At 35.8% G+C, this 15,738-nt stretch overlaps 1 protein-coding gene across 5 annotated transcripts in view; it reads left to right on the top strand.

Annotated features, from left to right (window-relative positions):
• TET2 (tet methylcytosine dioxygenase 2) overlaps positions 1–15,031 on the top strand; it is a 132,451-nt gene extending 117,420 nt beyond the window's left edge. For all 5 annotated transcript variants that reach the window (XM_050791474.1, XM_050791470.1, XM_050791473.1 and 2 more), the window contains 3 exons: positions 4,887–5,024; positions 7,842–8,196; positions 10,317–15,031. In XM_050791474.1, coding sequence (XP_050647431.1) covers positions 4,887–5,024; positions 7,842–8,196; positions 10,317–11,785 — 1,962 coding nt within the window. In that variant the 3' untranslated portion in view covers positions 11,786–15,031. The remainder of the gene's footprint in view (positions 1–4,886; positions 5,025–7,841; positions 8,197–10,316) is intronic.
• The last annotated feature ends 707 nt before the right edge of the window (positions 15,032–15,738 follow it).

Below are 15,738 nucleotides of genomic sequence, written 5' to 3'. Positions count from 1 at the left end.
TCAAAATGATAGCCATGTGATGTTTCCACACAGTACATGGGAAGACCATTTGATGTTATAGATGCTGTCATAAAACCTATTATTTGATCTTTACCTCCTTTCCCCAGCTGAATGTATTATCTCTATTTCTCACATCTGAATATTCTTCCTTGCTTTATTCCTTGATTTCATAAAGTCTTATTGTTAAAGCTTAGTTGACTCTCCACAGCATCTCTTCTGTCAGTCCCATGGAATTAGACCTTCAGTTTTCTCCACTTAAATGTCCTTTCTTCATGTCTATCCAGTAGACATATATTTGGCTCTGTCTTTTCTATACCTGTCTTATAATTTAACAGTAGATTTGAAATAGCAGGTTTGAATCTCAAAATCATATACTATTCATCATACATGGAGATGACATTTTAGACAAATGCTTCTAAGAGAGCTTTCTATGAAGATGGAAATATTCTCTATGCTCTTCAGTATAATAGGCAGTAGCTACATATGGTTATTATTTAACAGTTGGTATATGACTAGTATAATTGAGTTTAAATTAATTTAAAAATTAACAAAAACAGCCACATGTGGATAATGGTTACCATACTCAACAGCACAACCTTAGACCATAAGAAAGACATGCATTTAGAGTTGTCTTCCAAACATGTAGATGGATTTCCAGTAATTCATTCACAAAACTCTGCATGGTATTTTTTAGGAGATGGCATAAGTCTGATTTCCAGCTGATTGTGTATCTGTTTTTGTTCAAGGAACAGAATAAAGCTAACTAGACCACAGCATGAACTGAACAGCCACAAACCACACATCTATGTTAAAGAGTAGTTGGTACCTTCACTTTCCTTTGGCCAGTTTTATGAGGTTAAATAGACAAATACATATATGTACAAATACATATATGAATCCAACAGTAAATAATATGAAGCCACCACAAACTTTTATCATAATGCAAGTTCATCTTCTAGCCATGATGGAGTAACAGAGACTAGATATGCCTTTACACATTTAAGAAAAAACTGACAAAATATATGAAACAATGGTTTTTAGACATAGAATAAGAAGTTTAAGAGACCAGTGGCACCAGAGAGAAAGGAAGTAAAAAGGTGAACCTATAATTACCCCAGTTTACTTCCTGAAGAGAGTATTAGGCCCCAGAGTAGGCAGTAGGAACCCAAACACACCCCAGCATTATCTCTGTATTATAAGGAGAAAAAGTTCAAAATTTGGAGAGGCCAAGGAGACGAGAGTTCACAATTCAGAATACCAGAGAGGAGAGAGTGTTATTGAGAAGAGTTCCAGAGACCTGCTGAGGGTTCTAATCCAGTCTTCAGCTGAGTATTGAACAGCACATGCATGTGAAAAAACTTCCAAGGCTAGGTAGGGAAAGAACCATCAGAGGAAGCAGGCAGAATAATCCCTTGATCTCACACAGGACCTAGAATAGTTCTTGATCATACCAGCCAGCCAGAGAAGACTTCATAATACTATTCATAATTGTATTGCCTTAGTAGTAGAAGTAAATTTGACTTTCTGACCTCATCTAAAAATGCTTAAAATCAAAACATAGAAGGACCAAACTGATTCTAAGTAATTGAACTGCATCCCAGTACAAAAATTAAAAAAAAAAAATCTATCAACAAGGTAAAATTTATAGTGTAGTATTACATCAAAAAATACAAGACATACAAAGAAAAAAGAAAATATAACCTTTACTGGGGAGCAGGGAGAAAACAATCAATAAAAATAGTCCCAGAACTGACATATGTGATACAATATATAGATAAGTTCATTAAAATGGCTATCATATTTCATATGCTAAAAATGCTAGAGGAAAGCATGAGAGTGATAAGGCAAGATTGGAAGATATTAAAATACCCTATAATGACCTTCTAGAAGTGAAAAATATATATCTAGATTAAAAATACACTAGGTGGAATTAACATATTAAGGAACTTGAAGACATAGTAATAGAAATATTTCGCTATAAAGAAAAACAAAACTGAAAAAATGAATATATAAAAGACCTATTAGCCAATATTGTTACACTAATATATGTGTAATTGGGTTACCAGAAGGAGGTGGGAGACAGAAAAATATTTAAAGAAACAATGGCCAAATTTTTTTCAAATTTGTTCAAAACTGTGAACCCATGGATCTCAGCAGCTCAGCAAACCCCAGATTTAAAAACAAAGACATACAAAAAGACTATTAAAAATTTATAATCAACTTGCTTACAATCTCTGATAAAGAGAAAATCAGAAAGGCAAATGGAGAAAAAAAGGACATGTTATACTTGGTGGGAAAAAATAAGTCAGGAGACTTCATTCAGAAAAAGGCAGGAGAGAAGATGTAGGAGAAACACCTTTAACATGCTAAAAGAGAAAAGACTATCAACCCAGAAATATATAACCAATGAAAACAACTCTCAAAAAAGACAGCAAAATAAAGAATTTTTTTTCAGACATACAAAAGCTGAAAGAATTCACCACCAGCAAACTAGCACTTTAAAAGTGTTAAACAAAATCCTTCAGGAAGAAAGAACATGATACCAGATAGAAATCTAGATCAACATAATGAAATGAAAAGTATCAAAAATAGTAAACATGGTTAAAAGACTTTTTAAAAAATGGTAACTTGCTATCTTAAAAATATATTAATGTATTATGAGGTTTATAACATGTAGACGTAGCACAGAGGCTGAGGAATTGAAAGTATACTTGTAAAGTACTTATACTATATATGGACCAGGTATATTACTTGGCTGTAAACTGTGAGAAGTTAGAGTACACTGTATACCTTAAACCACTTAAAAAAAAAAAAGAAAAGTATATAGCTAATCAGCCAGTTAAGACAGAAAAATGAAATCAATCCAAAAATGTTTTTAAAAATATATAGGACCAAAAAAAGATAAATATAAAAATAAATAGCAAGATGGTTTATATAAACCCAACTATATCAACAACCACATTAAATGCAAATGGTTTTAACACCCCCACTTAAAGGCAGAGCTTGTGATACTGAAAAAACAAAAACCTAGAAAACCACTTTAAATAAAAGATACAATTAAATTAAAAAGATATTTTTAACACAAAAAAATGATGTTAAAAAGACATAACAGGAAAAAATATGATTATTGTAGTAGGTGCAGAAAAACCACTTGATAATATTCAACATTCATAAAAGGAAACTTTCTCAACCTATTTAATACATAAATGAAAAGCCAAAAGCTAACGTTATACTTAGTGGTGAAAGACATACTTTACCCCTAAGGTAAAGAACAAGACAACAATGTCCATTTTTAACAAACCACTTCTATTCAACATCAAACTGTAAATTTTAGAAAGTACAGTAAGGCAAGAAAAAAAGCAGTCAAGATTGTGTAGGTAAAAATAAAACTGTACTTATTTGCAGATGACATGTTTGTCTACAGAAGAAGTCTCAAAAAACTACCAGAAAATGAATTTAATATATGAATTTAGCAAAGTTGTAAAATACAAAATTCAAATGTATTTTTATATACTAGCAATAAATAAATCAAAATAAATGATTAAAATAGCATTAAAAGTATAAAATTCTTATACATAAATTTGACAAAAATGTATAAGATTATATACTGGAAACTAAAACATTGCTGAGCTAAATTATGGAAAACTTCAGTAACTGGAGAGATACACTATGTTCATGGATCAAAATACTTATTAAGATGTCAGTTCTTTCCAAACTAATCAATATGTTCAATATATGATGTTTCAAAACCTCAGCAGGTTTTTTGAAAGAATTGGACATGGCTCTAAAATATATATACTTGGAAATGCAAAGGACTCGGAATAGTCAAACAATATTTTAAAAGAAGAGCAGAATTTGAGACTATATATTGCATGGTTTTCAGATTTACTAAAATCTATACTTGCTACTGTCTGTCAAGACAGTTTGATATTGCCCTGGTGCAGTGACTCACGCCTGTAATTCTAGCACTTTTGAAGGCTGAGGCGGGTGGATCACTTGAGGCCAGGAGTTTGAGACCAGCCTGGCCAAAATGGCAAAATCCTATCTCTAGTAAAAATACAAAAAATTAGCAGGGCATGTTGGTGTGTGCTTATAGTCCCAGCTGCTTGGGAGGTTGAGGCCTGAGAATTGCTTGAATCCGGGAGGCGGAGGTTGCGAGGCAGAGGTTGCAGTGAGCCCAGATCACACCACTGCACTCCAGCCTGGATGACAGAGTGAGACTCTGTCTCAATCAATCAAGCAATAAAATTTTTAAAAAGTTTGATATTGACATACCTACATACACATGATTATACACAAGTGGATCAATAGAGAATCCTTAAGTAGACCCAACATATATGGTCAATTGATTTTTAACAAAGATGATTCAGGTGGGAAGGGAAAACCATTTTATCCAGTGGTATCTGAACATTTGGAAAGCCATAAAGGAAAAAAGATCATCTTGACCCTTAATTTCATACCATTTGTAAAAATTAACTCCAAATAAACCCATTTATATGAAATTCTAGAAAATGAAAATCTATAGTGATAGATTAGTAGTTGTCTGGGAACAAAGCAGGAAGCATGAATTACAAAGGGGCATGATAAAATTTTTAAGAGTGATGAATATGTACTTTATTTTGGTTGTGACAAATATATATCGAAACTCAAATAGCACACTTTAAATATATGCTATTTAGTGTATGTCAATTATGGCCTCAATAACACTGTAAAATAAAAACTTTACCATGTCAAGATATTTGCTTTGTTTTGTGTCATTCCATTTTGTTTCTGGATATAAAGTTCAAAACATTTTTTAAAGTTCTAAATGGTCTAAATACTAGTGAGTTTTTGGTCTAAGGGTAAAACTAACTACTTTCCCATTCACTCACACTTTTATTTTTCAGATTGAATATGAACACAGAGCACCAGAGTGCCGTCTGGGTCTGAAGGAAGGCCGTCCATTCTCAGGGGTCACTGCATGTTTGGATTTCTGTGCTCATGCCCATAGAGACTTGCACAACATGCAGAATGGCAGTACATTGGTAAGTGGGGCTGAGGACAGCTTAGCAGCTGTATGAGTCTGTTCTCACACTGCTCATAAACACATGCACGAGACTGGGTAATTTATAAAGTAAAAAGATTTAATTGACTCACAGTTCCACATGGCTGTGAAGGCCTCACAATCATAGCTGAAGGCAAATGAGGAGCAAAGGCACGCCTTACATGGCGGCAGGCAAGAGAACATGTGCAGGGGAACTCCCCTTTATAAAATCATCAGATCTTGAGAGACTTACTCTCACGAGAACAGAATGGGAAAGACCCACCCCCATAATTCAATTACCTCCCACTGGGTCCTTCCCAAAACGTGGGAAGTTTGGGAGCTACAATTCAAGATGAGATTTAGGTGGGGACAAAGTCAGACCATATCAGCAGCATCTCATGTTGAGGAGCAGAACACTGGAATTTAGTAGCATTTGGTTAGAATATGTTGTCTGCAGGTTTCACTGGACAACAATATTTTCATGAATGAATTCTGTTGCAAAGTGACCTGCTTTGGCATAACTAACACTCTCATGATAGGTTGGCACATTGGTGTCCTGTCAATTGTGTTGACAAGCACGTGAGAATCACGGAAATCCTTGGTGTTAACCTAAACCAGTGACTATGCATTGCCAGTTACAGTTAACTGCCAGGAAAATCTCAAAATTCAGTGCCAGTTACCTGGTAGGTTATAATCAGTTAAACAAAACACCATAAACAAGCCAAGGTACCCATTCACCTTACAGAGCAAGAAGCATCAATGAGAAACACATCATCATTGACCCAGTAACTATGGTAACCTACTGTAAAAGATTCACAGTGCAAAAGAGCCTGACTACATATTACAATGGGTAAAATGGATTTTTATATTTAAATTATATAATTATATATTTATATAATTATATACATATTTATGTATAAATCATATAATTAAACATTTATATATAAATTATATAATTAAATATATAATTTATATATATAATTTATATATATTATTTATAGAAAGAACATACACCAACATATTTGTAGAGATAAAGAACAAAATGTTCTGTTGAAAAACCTATAAATCAGTCAACCTAATGAATCATCAACATGGATGTAGGTGTAGTTGAGGAAGATGGCCAGTGAGAATATGGAAATAGGTATCAGGAATTAAAGTCATATTCTAGGGCAGAAAAGCATTCAGGGAGGTATTAGATGATAGCTGAAGTAATTTGAAGAAGCTGATGTGAAGTTTTTGTTGAGAAGCAGAGAAGGTATTCATTTAATGGTCTGGATCAGAGATTGGAGAACTCTTCTCTATAAAGGGCAAGATAATAAATATTTTAGGCATTGCAGGCCACATAGGATTTCCGTCACATTGTTTGGTGGTTTTGTTTTTTTAAAAACTCCTTGAAAATGTAAAAACCATTCTTGGTTTAGTGGCCACACAAACACAAGCTGTGAGGCACATTAGCCATAGGTTCTGGTTTGCTAACTTCTGATCCAGGAGAACAAACACAAGGCCTACCAACCACCCCAGCATCTAAAATAATCACTAATCATGTGCTCAGCACCTGCTCATTATTAGGAGGCTATGCTAGTTTCTGAAAAGCAGAAGTAGTAAATGATAACTGGAGCTATAGTGCATCCTAATATAACCATGTTTCATTCCAGCAAGGTGACAGAGAGTAAGATGATGATAAGGATGTTTAGAATCAAGAAGATTTTGCCTCTGATAGAGCATGGGTTCTGTGAAGTGAAATGGAAAGGAGCACTAGATAAGAACTGAATAGGGTTAAATATGTATGGGAAAAGTAACAAGGTGCTCAGAGACATGACTTTGAAGACTTTTCTGGGCAGGAAGTGAGAGTCATTAATGCCATCTCATGTTAAAGTTATTTCTGAAGTCAGTCCATTATGATCACATTTCTAAAGTCAGTCCATTATGATCACATTTCTCTCAAGAATATCTTCTAATTTTATATTAGATCACATTGTTTCCATTGATCAAAAACACTAAATACTAAAAAGCTAGTGTTTTAAAACCACAAATAATCTTTTACCAAAGCTAATGTAATTGTGGTAACCAAAGAAAAAAGTACCATTTAATTATCAAAGCAACAGAGGTAGCTTTCCTCCCTCCACCCCATACCCTTTTCAGAGTACCCACTTATATGTGGTCATATTTCAGAAAAGAAATGAAGAGAAAGGTTTGACAGAGTACAAAGGAGGAGATAGTGAAAATAGTATTAGGTTGCATATTACCTATATCAGCCAAATCTTTACCTTTTCATTTTTTATATTTTTACTTCAGTTATCTTATGGAAATTTCTTAAACATAGAGTTAGGTGTCAGGTATGTGGAAAGCCATTAAATTTGTGTTCAGAAGTATGAGATGAGGCAAATGTGATACTACCAAAAACAGAGGAAGTCATTTCGTAGAAAAAAACTTTTAGCCTCTTTTTGAAGAGGCTTCACATCTAGTACATCTATTTTTGAAGTGTGAAAAGCAAGAGAGTGCTTCATTTTGGGGGAGTGTTGCTTCTTCCCATAGACAGAAACATATGTGAAGAACAAGGGTCACCACAGGTAACCTGTTCCTGATAGACTCAGAGAAAGGGTGGGTGGGCAATGTCAATTCCTCTTATCTCCCTGTACCATTTTGATACTATTTTCATTAATAACAGGTAGAATGGTTTTATGGTAATATACATGTCACTGATCTGGATCAACTAGGCCACCAACACAAATCTGGATACCGAGAGGAGAAAGATACACACACGCACATTTTCTTTGGGACCTGTAGCTGAGGCTGTCACGTCTTACTTCCCTACCAGGTATGCACTCTCACTAGAGAAGACAATCGAGAATTTGGAGGAAAACCTGAGGATGAGCAGCTTCACGTTCTGCCTTTATACAAAGTCTCTGATGTGGATGAGTTTGGGAGTGTGGAAGCTCAGGAGGAGAAAAAGCGGAGTGGTGCCATTCAGGTATTGAGTTCCTTTCGGCGAAAAGTCAGGATGTTAGCAGAGCCGGTCAAGACTTGCCGACAAAGGAAACTAGAAGCCAAGAAAGCTGCAGCTGAAAAGCTTTCCTCCCTGGAGAACAGCTCAAATAAAAATGAAAAGGAAAAGTCAGCCCCATCACGTGCAAAACAAACTGAAAATGCAAGCCAGGCTAAACAGTTGGCAGGTAAATTGAATGTAAAGCATTTATAGATAAATGTCTTGTGTGGTATATTAAAAATGAACATTATTTTGGTTTTGCCCCCATCAACTTGTAAGTTCTGGGATACACATGAAGGATGTGCAGGTTTGTTACATAAGTAAACATGTGCCATGGTGATTTGCTGCACAGATCAACCCAATACCATTAGGTATTAAGCCCAGCATCTTCCTGATGCATCCCTACCAACAGGCCCCAGTGTGTGTTGTCCCCACCCGCCTACCATGTGTCCATGTGCTCTCATTGTAAAATGAACATTGTTAATTTTGGAAAGTTAACATCAGTCATGGTCTTAGTTCTGTGCCAGAGTCTTCTCTAAAGTAGCAAGGGCCAGGCTTTGTTCTCAGAGATGGTAATGAGATATTGCACCATCAACATGGAAAACATGGAAAAGTTTGGATTTTATTCTATAATAAACAGCAACATTTTTTAACAGGTAAGTGATATGATGAAATTCATTGTAATTTGGCAGTAGGCCAAATTAGTAGAGGAGCTAATAGTCTGGAGATAGATACAGTAAACCAGGACTGAGGTAACAAGACCTTGAATTTTGTTGGTTAGTAGCAAAGATCTAGCAAAATGGTGCAAATGAGCTCTTCAAAATAGGAAAATGAAAATCAGTATATTGGTGACAAAACATTGGGATGAAAGAGTAGAAAAATTTAAAGATGACTCCAAAGTTTTAAACCTAAACTTAGCCTACTGTTTTAGGGTTCTAAAACAGTACTATTTATTGAAATAAGAAGTTTGAAAATATGATTGAGAGAGAGAGGATAATAAAACACCTTTCCTTAGACATGTTGAGTCTGTGGTTTAGGAGGGGTTCTACATGTAGATATCCTATAAAACTTTTACCCATCGAAATAGATTACAGGTGTAGTAATAACAATAGAACATTATTCATGAATACCTCTTGCTTTATGCCTGCAGTTTGTAAAAAGAAAAAAAAATCCAAAATTTGGAGATGGTATTGGCCTGGCCATTAACACAAGCAAACCAGTTTGCTTAGAACTAGCCATCTTTGCTGCTTCATGATGTAAATTTCTCTACTGATTCATTTCCAAGCTCAGAGGAACTAATTTCCAAGCTCAGAGGAACTAAGTTAAATAATTTAGAACAATATGCTAAAGATGCTTGATAAGTGTTTATTGATTCATTGACTTCTCTAATACTGTTCATTTAGGTTAGCTGTGAAATATAATCAGATAGAACCTTGTCTCTGCTCCCTTTTAACTGGCTTCTGCAGGTAATAATCACTTCTATTCTCAGAACTGCCATTGCAGTTTCGTCTATTTGTTCTTAACTCATATGACTTTTTAAGCTGAGGTCAAAACAGAAATATGACTTTTATAAGTTTCATTTACAAAGCTGAAAGTTTCTTTAAAGTGTTATCTACAACTGTGTTAACTTCCTTTCTGGAAAGCCTGCTCATAAAGTAGCATTTGTTGATTATATAAGATGCTTTTTGTGTTTAAATGCGTGTCGTTCTTTTTTTCACAACATTCCTGAATCTTACATAATAAATATTATTTTAATTATGTAGCAAATTCCATTGCATGCCAGGCAATGAAGAAGTAAAATAAAACATTGTCCCTCCCATTTAGGAATTTACTTACCAGTGGGGGTGAAGAGAGGGCTAAAAACATACCTATAATACATTGTGAGTATTGCGTTATCAGATCTATCTTTGCAGTTGAGTATTACAAAAGCACTAGAAGATGAGGTCACAGTGGTCCCTTGAGGAAGGGATGACTACACCAAGGAAGGGTAGGAAGAGAGGGAGGAAAAAGGAGGGCACTTCAAGCAGAGGCATGTTCAGAAGTTCCAAAGAACGTGTTGCTCTCAATGGAATGACTTTGGATGTTTATTACATTTTTTTTTTCCACTAAGTTCTCCATTTTTAATGCCTTAGACAAAAAATTGTGCTGGATAATGAGCAGAACCCTGACTTTGCTCTTACCTTTGCTTAATGGGTGTTGTATATTCCTAGTGGAGTTTCTTACATACATTTAAGTATCCTCAGTAGACTTCATAAATAATCATCAACATCAAAGATATGTTTCTGTCCTCTCTTACCCTGTCCACAGAACTTTTGCGACTTTCAGGACCAGTCATGCAGCAGTCCCAGCAGCCCCAGCCTCTACAGAAGCAGCCACCACAGCCCCAACAGCAGCAGAGACCCCAGCAGCAGCAGCCACATCACCCTCAGACAGAGTCTGTCAACTGTTATTCTGCTTCTGGATCCACCAATCCATACATGAGACGGCCCAATCCAGTTAGTCCTTATCCAAACTCTTCACACACTTCAGATATCTATGGAAGCACCAGCCCTATGAACTTCTATTCCACCTCATCTCAAGCTGCAGGTTCATATTTGAATTCTTCTAATCCCATGAACCCTTACCCTGGGCTTTTGAATCAGAATAACCAATATCCATCATATCAATGCAATGGAAACCTATCAGTGGACAACTGCTCCCCATATCTGGGTTCCTATTCTCCCCAGTCTCAGCCCATGGATCTTTATAGGTATCCAAGCCAAGACCCTCTGTCTAAGCTAAATCTACCACCCATCCATACACTTTACCAGCCAAAGTTTGGAAATAGCCAGAGTTTTACATCTAAATACTTAGGTTATGGAAACCAAAATATGCAGGGAGATGGTTTCAACAGTTGTACCATTAGACCAAATGTACATCATGTAGGGAAATTGCCTCCTTATCCCACTCATGAGATGGATGGCCCCTTCATTGGAGCCACCTCTAGATTACCACCCAATTTGAGCAATCCAAACATGGACTATAAAAATGGTGAACATCATTCACCTTCTCACATAATCCATAACTACAGTGCAGCTCCGGGCGTGTTCAACAGCTCTCTTCATGCCCTGCATCTCCAAAACATGGAGAATGACATGCTTTCCCATACAGCTAATGGGTTATCAAACATGCTTCCAGCTCTTAACCATGATAGAACTGCTTGTGTCCAAGGAGGCTTACACAAATTAAGTGATGCTAATGGTCAGGAAAAGCAGCCATTGGCACCAGTCCAGGGTGTGGCTTCTGGTGCAGAGGACGATGAGGTCTGGTCAGACAGTGAGCAGAGCTTTCTGGATCCTGACATTGGGGGAGTGGCCGTGGCTCCAACTCATGGGTCAATTCTCATTGAGTGTGCAAAGCGTGAGCTGCATGCTACAACCCCTTTAAAGAATCCCAATAGGAATCACCCCACCAGGATCTCCCTCGTCTTTTACCAGCATAAGAGCATGAATGAGCCAAAACATGGCTTGGCTCTTTGGGAAGCCAAAATGGCTGAAAAAGCCCGTGAGAAGGAGGAAGAGTGTGAAAAGTATGGCCCAGACTATGTGCCTCAGAAATCCCATGGCAAAAAAGTGAAACGGGAGCCTGCTGAGCCACATGAACCTTCAGAGCCCACTTACCTGCGTTTCATCAAGTCCCTTGCCGAAAGGACCATGTCCGTGACCACAGACTCCACAGTAACTACATCTCCATATGCCTACACTCGGGTCACAGGGCCTTACAACAGATATATATGATATCACCCCCTTTTGTTGGTTACCTCACTTGAAAAGACCACAACCAACCTGTCAGTAGTATAGTTCTCGTGACATGGGCAGTGGGGAAAGGTCACAGTATTCATGACAAATGTGGTAGGAAAAACCTCAGCTCACCAGCAACAAACGAGGTTATCTTACCACAGCACTTAATTTTCACTGGCTCCCAAGTGGTCACAGATGGCATCTAGGAAAAGACCAAAGCATTCTATGCAAAAAGAAGGTGGGGAAGAAAGTGTTCCACAATTTACATTTTTAAACACTGGTTCTATTATTGGACGAGATGATATGTAAATGTGATTTCACCCCCCTTACAACTCTACACATCTGTGACCACTTTTAATAATATCAAGTCTGCATAGTCATGGAACACAAATCAAACAAGTACTGTAGTATTACAGTGACAGGAATCTTAAAATACCATCTGGTGCTGAATATATGATGTACTGAAATACTGGAATTATGGCTTTTTGAAATGCAGTTTTTACTGTAATCTTAATATTAACTTTTATTTATCAAAATAGCTACCAGAAGCATAAATGAATAGCAGGAAAACACTGAATTTGTTTGGATGTTCTAAGAAATGGTGCTAAGAAAATGGTGTCTTTAATAGCTGAAAATTTAATGCCTTTATATCATCAAGATGCTATCAGTGTACTCCAGTGCCCTTGAATAATAGGGGTACCTTTTCATTCAAGTTTTTATCATAATTACCTATTCTTACACAAGCCTAGTTTTTAAAATGTGGACATTTTAAAGGCCTCTGGATTTTGCTCATCCAGTGAAGTCCTTGTAGGACAATAAAAGTATATATGTACATATATACACAAACATGTATATGTGTACGCACATGTATATGTATAAATATTTGAAATGGTGTTTTAGAAGCACTTTGTCTACCTAAGCTTTGACAACTTGAACAATGCTAAGGTACTGAGACGTTTAAAAAACAAGTTTACTTTCATTTTAGAATGCAAAGTTGATTTTTTTAAGGAAACAAGGAAAGCTTTTAAAATATTTTTGCTTTTAGCCATGCATCTGCTGATGAGCAATTGTGTCCATTTTTAACACAGCCAGTTAAATCCACCATGGGGCTTACTGGATTCAAGGGAATACGTTAGTCCACAAAACATGTTTTCTGGTGCTCATCTCACATGCTATACTGTAAAACAGTTTTATACAAAATTGTATGACAAGTTCATTACTCAAAAATGTACAGTTTTAAGAATTTTCTATTAACTGCAGGTAATAATTAGCCGCATGCTACAGACTCAACAAAGCTAGTTCACTGAAGCCTATGCTATTTTATGGATCATATGCTCTTCAGAGAACTTAATGGCAGTCTGCCTTTGTGTCGATGATTATGTACATTGTGATGTTGTCATTTCTTAGCTTAAGTGTCCTCTTTAACAAGAGGATTGAGCAGACTGATGCCTGCATAAGATAAATAAACAGGGTTAGTTCCATGTGAATCTGTCAGTTAAAAAGAAACAAAAACAGGCAGCTGGTTTGCTGTGGTGGTTTTAAATCGTTAATTTGTATAAAGAAGTGAAAGAGTTGTATAGTAAATTAAATTGTAAACAAAACTTTTTTAACGCAATGCTTTAGTATTTTAGTACTGTAAAAAAAAATTATATATATACATATATATATGAGTTTGAAGCAGAATTCACATCATGATGGTGCTACTCAGCCTGCTACAAATATATCATAATGTGAGCTAAGAATTCATTAAATGTTTGAGTGATGTTCCTACTTGTCATATACCTCAACACTAGTTTGGCAATAGGATATTGAACTGAGAGTGAAAGCATTGTGTACCATCATTTTTTTCCAAGTCCTTTTTTTTATTATTAAAAAAAAAAAAGCATACCTTTTTTAAATACTTGATTTCTTAGCAAGTATAACTTGAACTTCAACCTTTTTGTTCTAAAAATTCAGGGATATTTCAGCTCATGTTCTCCTTATGCCAACATGTCACCTGTGTTTATGTAAAATTGTTGTAGGTTAATAAATATATTCTTTGTCAGGGATTTAACCCTTTTATTTTGAATCCCTTCTATTTTACTTGTACATGTACTGATGTAACTAAAACTAATTTTGTAAATCTGTTGGCTCTTTTTATTGTCAAGAAAAGCATTTTAAAAGTTTGAGGAATCTTTTGACTGTTTCAAGCAGGAAAAAAACATATTACAATGAAAATAGAATGCACTGAGTTGATAAAGGGAAAAATTGTAAGGCAGGAGTTTGGCAAGTGACTGTTGGCCAGCGACTTTTAACTCTCTAAGTTTTTTTGATCCTGTAATCACTGAAGGTACATACTCCATGAGGACTTCCCTTAAACAGGCATGCTGTGCAATAGATTGTACAATTACATTTTGGCCTAAATACATTTTTGCTTACTAGTATTTAAAATAAATTATTAATCAGAGGAGGCATTTGGGTTTTATTGGTCAAATCTTTGTAAGCTGGCTTTTGTCTCTTTAAAAAATATATTGAATTTGTGGTTGTGTCCAATTTGCAAACATTTCCAAAAATGTTTGCTTTGCTTACAAACCACGATTTTAATGTTTTTTGTATACCATAATACCTAGCCCCAAACATTTGGTTACTACATGTGATTTTGATCAGCCATTCTTAATATTTGATTTCTGTATCACCTACTGTCATTTGTTAAACTGCTGGCCAACATGAACAGGAAGTATAGTTTGGGGGGTTGGGGAGAGGTTACATAAGGAAGAGAAGAAACTGAGTGGCATATTGTAAATATCAGATCTATAATTGTAAATATAAAACCTGCCTCAGTTAGAATGAATGGAAAGCAGATCTACAATTTGCTAATATAGGAATATCAGGTTGACTATATAGCCATACTTGAAAATGCTTCTGAGTGGTGTCAACTTTACTTGAATGAATTTTTCATCTTGATTGACGCACAGTGATGTACAGTTCACTTCTAAAGCTAGTGGTTAACTTGTGTAGGAAACTTTCGCAGTTTGACACTAAGATAATGAACTTCTGTGTGCATTTTTCTATGCTTTTTTTAAAACTAGTTTCATTTCATTTTCATGAGATGTTTGTTTATAAGATCTGAGGATGGTTATAAATACTGTAAGTATTGTAATGTTATGAATGCAGGTTATTTGAAAGCTGTTTATTATTATATCATTCCTGACAATGCTATGTGAGTGTTTTTAATAAAATTTATATTTATTTAATGCACTCTAAGTGTTGTCTTGCTGAAGTATTTTTAGTGCTTGAATGACTGCCACCTCAATGAAGAAAAGGGAGTAAAAAATTTTTAAAGACACTTTTAAGATAGTTAGTCTTATGTTAAACTGTATCTAAGATAATACCCAAATAATTAAGGCCAAAGTATTTCTCTGGTTAAATGGTGTAGATATTCACTCACTTTTTCTTCCAACTAACTTTTTAGTGTATTCACTTTGCATGTGTAGACAGTATAAAACAGATATAGAGTAAAGCACCTCTAATCTTAGATTGGGAAGTCCCCTCCAGTGTTCTGGGAAGGGTTTCAGTGATAGCAAGTACACTAAAGTTGAATTCATATTGCTTAGATCTAAGGCCAACTCTGTTTTCAGACTCTCATCTTCCACTTCTTGCCTACTTCTTACAGGAAGATACTTCTTCCTGTATGTCAGAAAGGCAGAGCGGCAGGCTGGAAGAATGAGGAGAGGTGGCCTGGAAGGTATCAGACAAATACCCTTGTCCTCATCTAGTCCCACTTGGCTTCAAGAAGCTTGAGGCTAAATCATCCTCATCTCTACCCATTCTCTGCCATGTGAATCATCCCATACATAATATCAGTGCACTCCAGCTGAAACACTTACTAGAACCACAAGATGCTAAACAATAGTTGTGGGAATCTTCCAGCCCTCCATCCTTCCCAAATTGGCAGAGAAATCATTTTCATC

The sequence above is a fragment of the Macaca thibetana genome, chromosome 5 (assembly GCF_024542745.1).
Source record: "Macaca thibetana thibetana isolate TM-01 chromosome 5, ASM2454274v1, whole genome shotgun sequence".
Lineage (NCBI taxonomy): Eukaryota > Metazoa > Chordata > Mammalia > Primates > Cercopithecidae > Macaca > Macaca thibetana.
The sequence above is the reverse complement of the archived record's forward strand: the minus strand, read 5'-3'. Positions and strand labels throughout refer to the sequence as shown.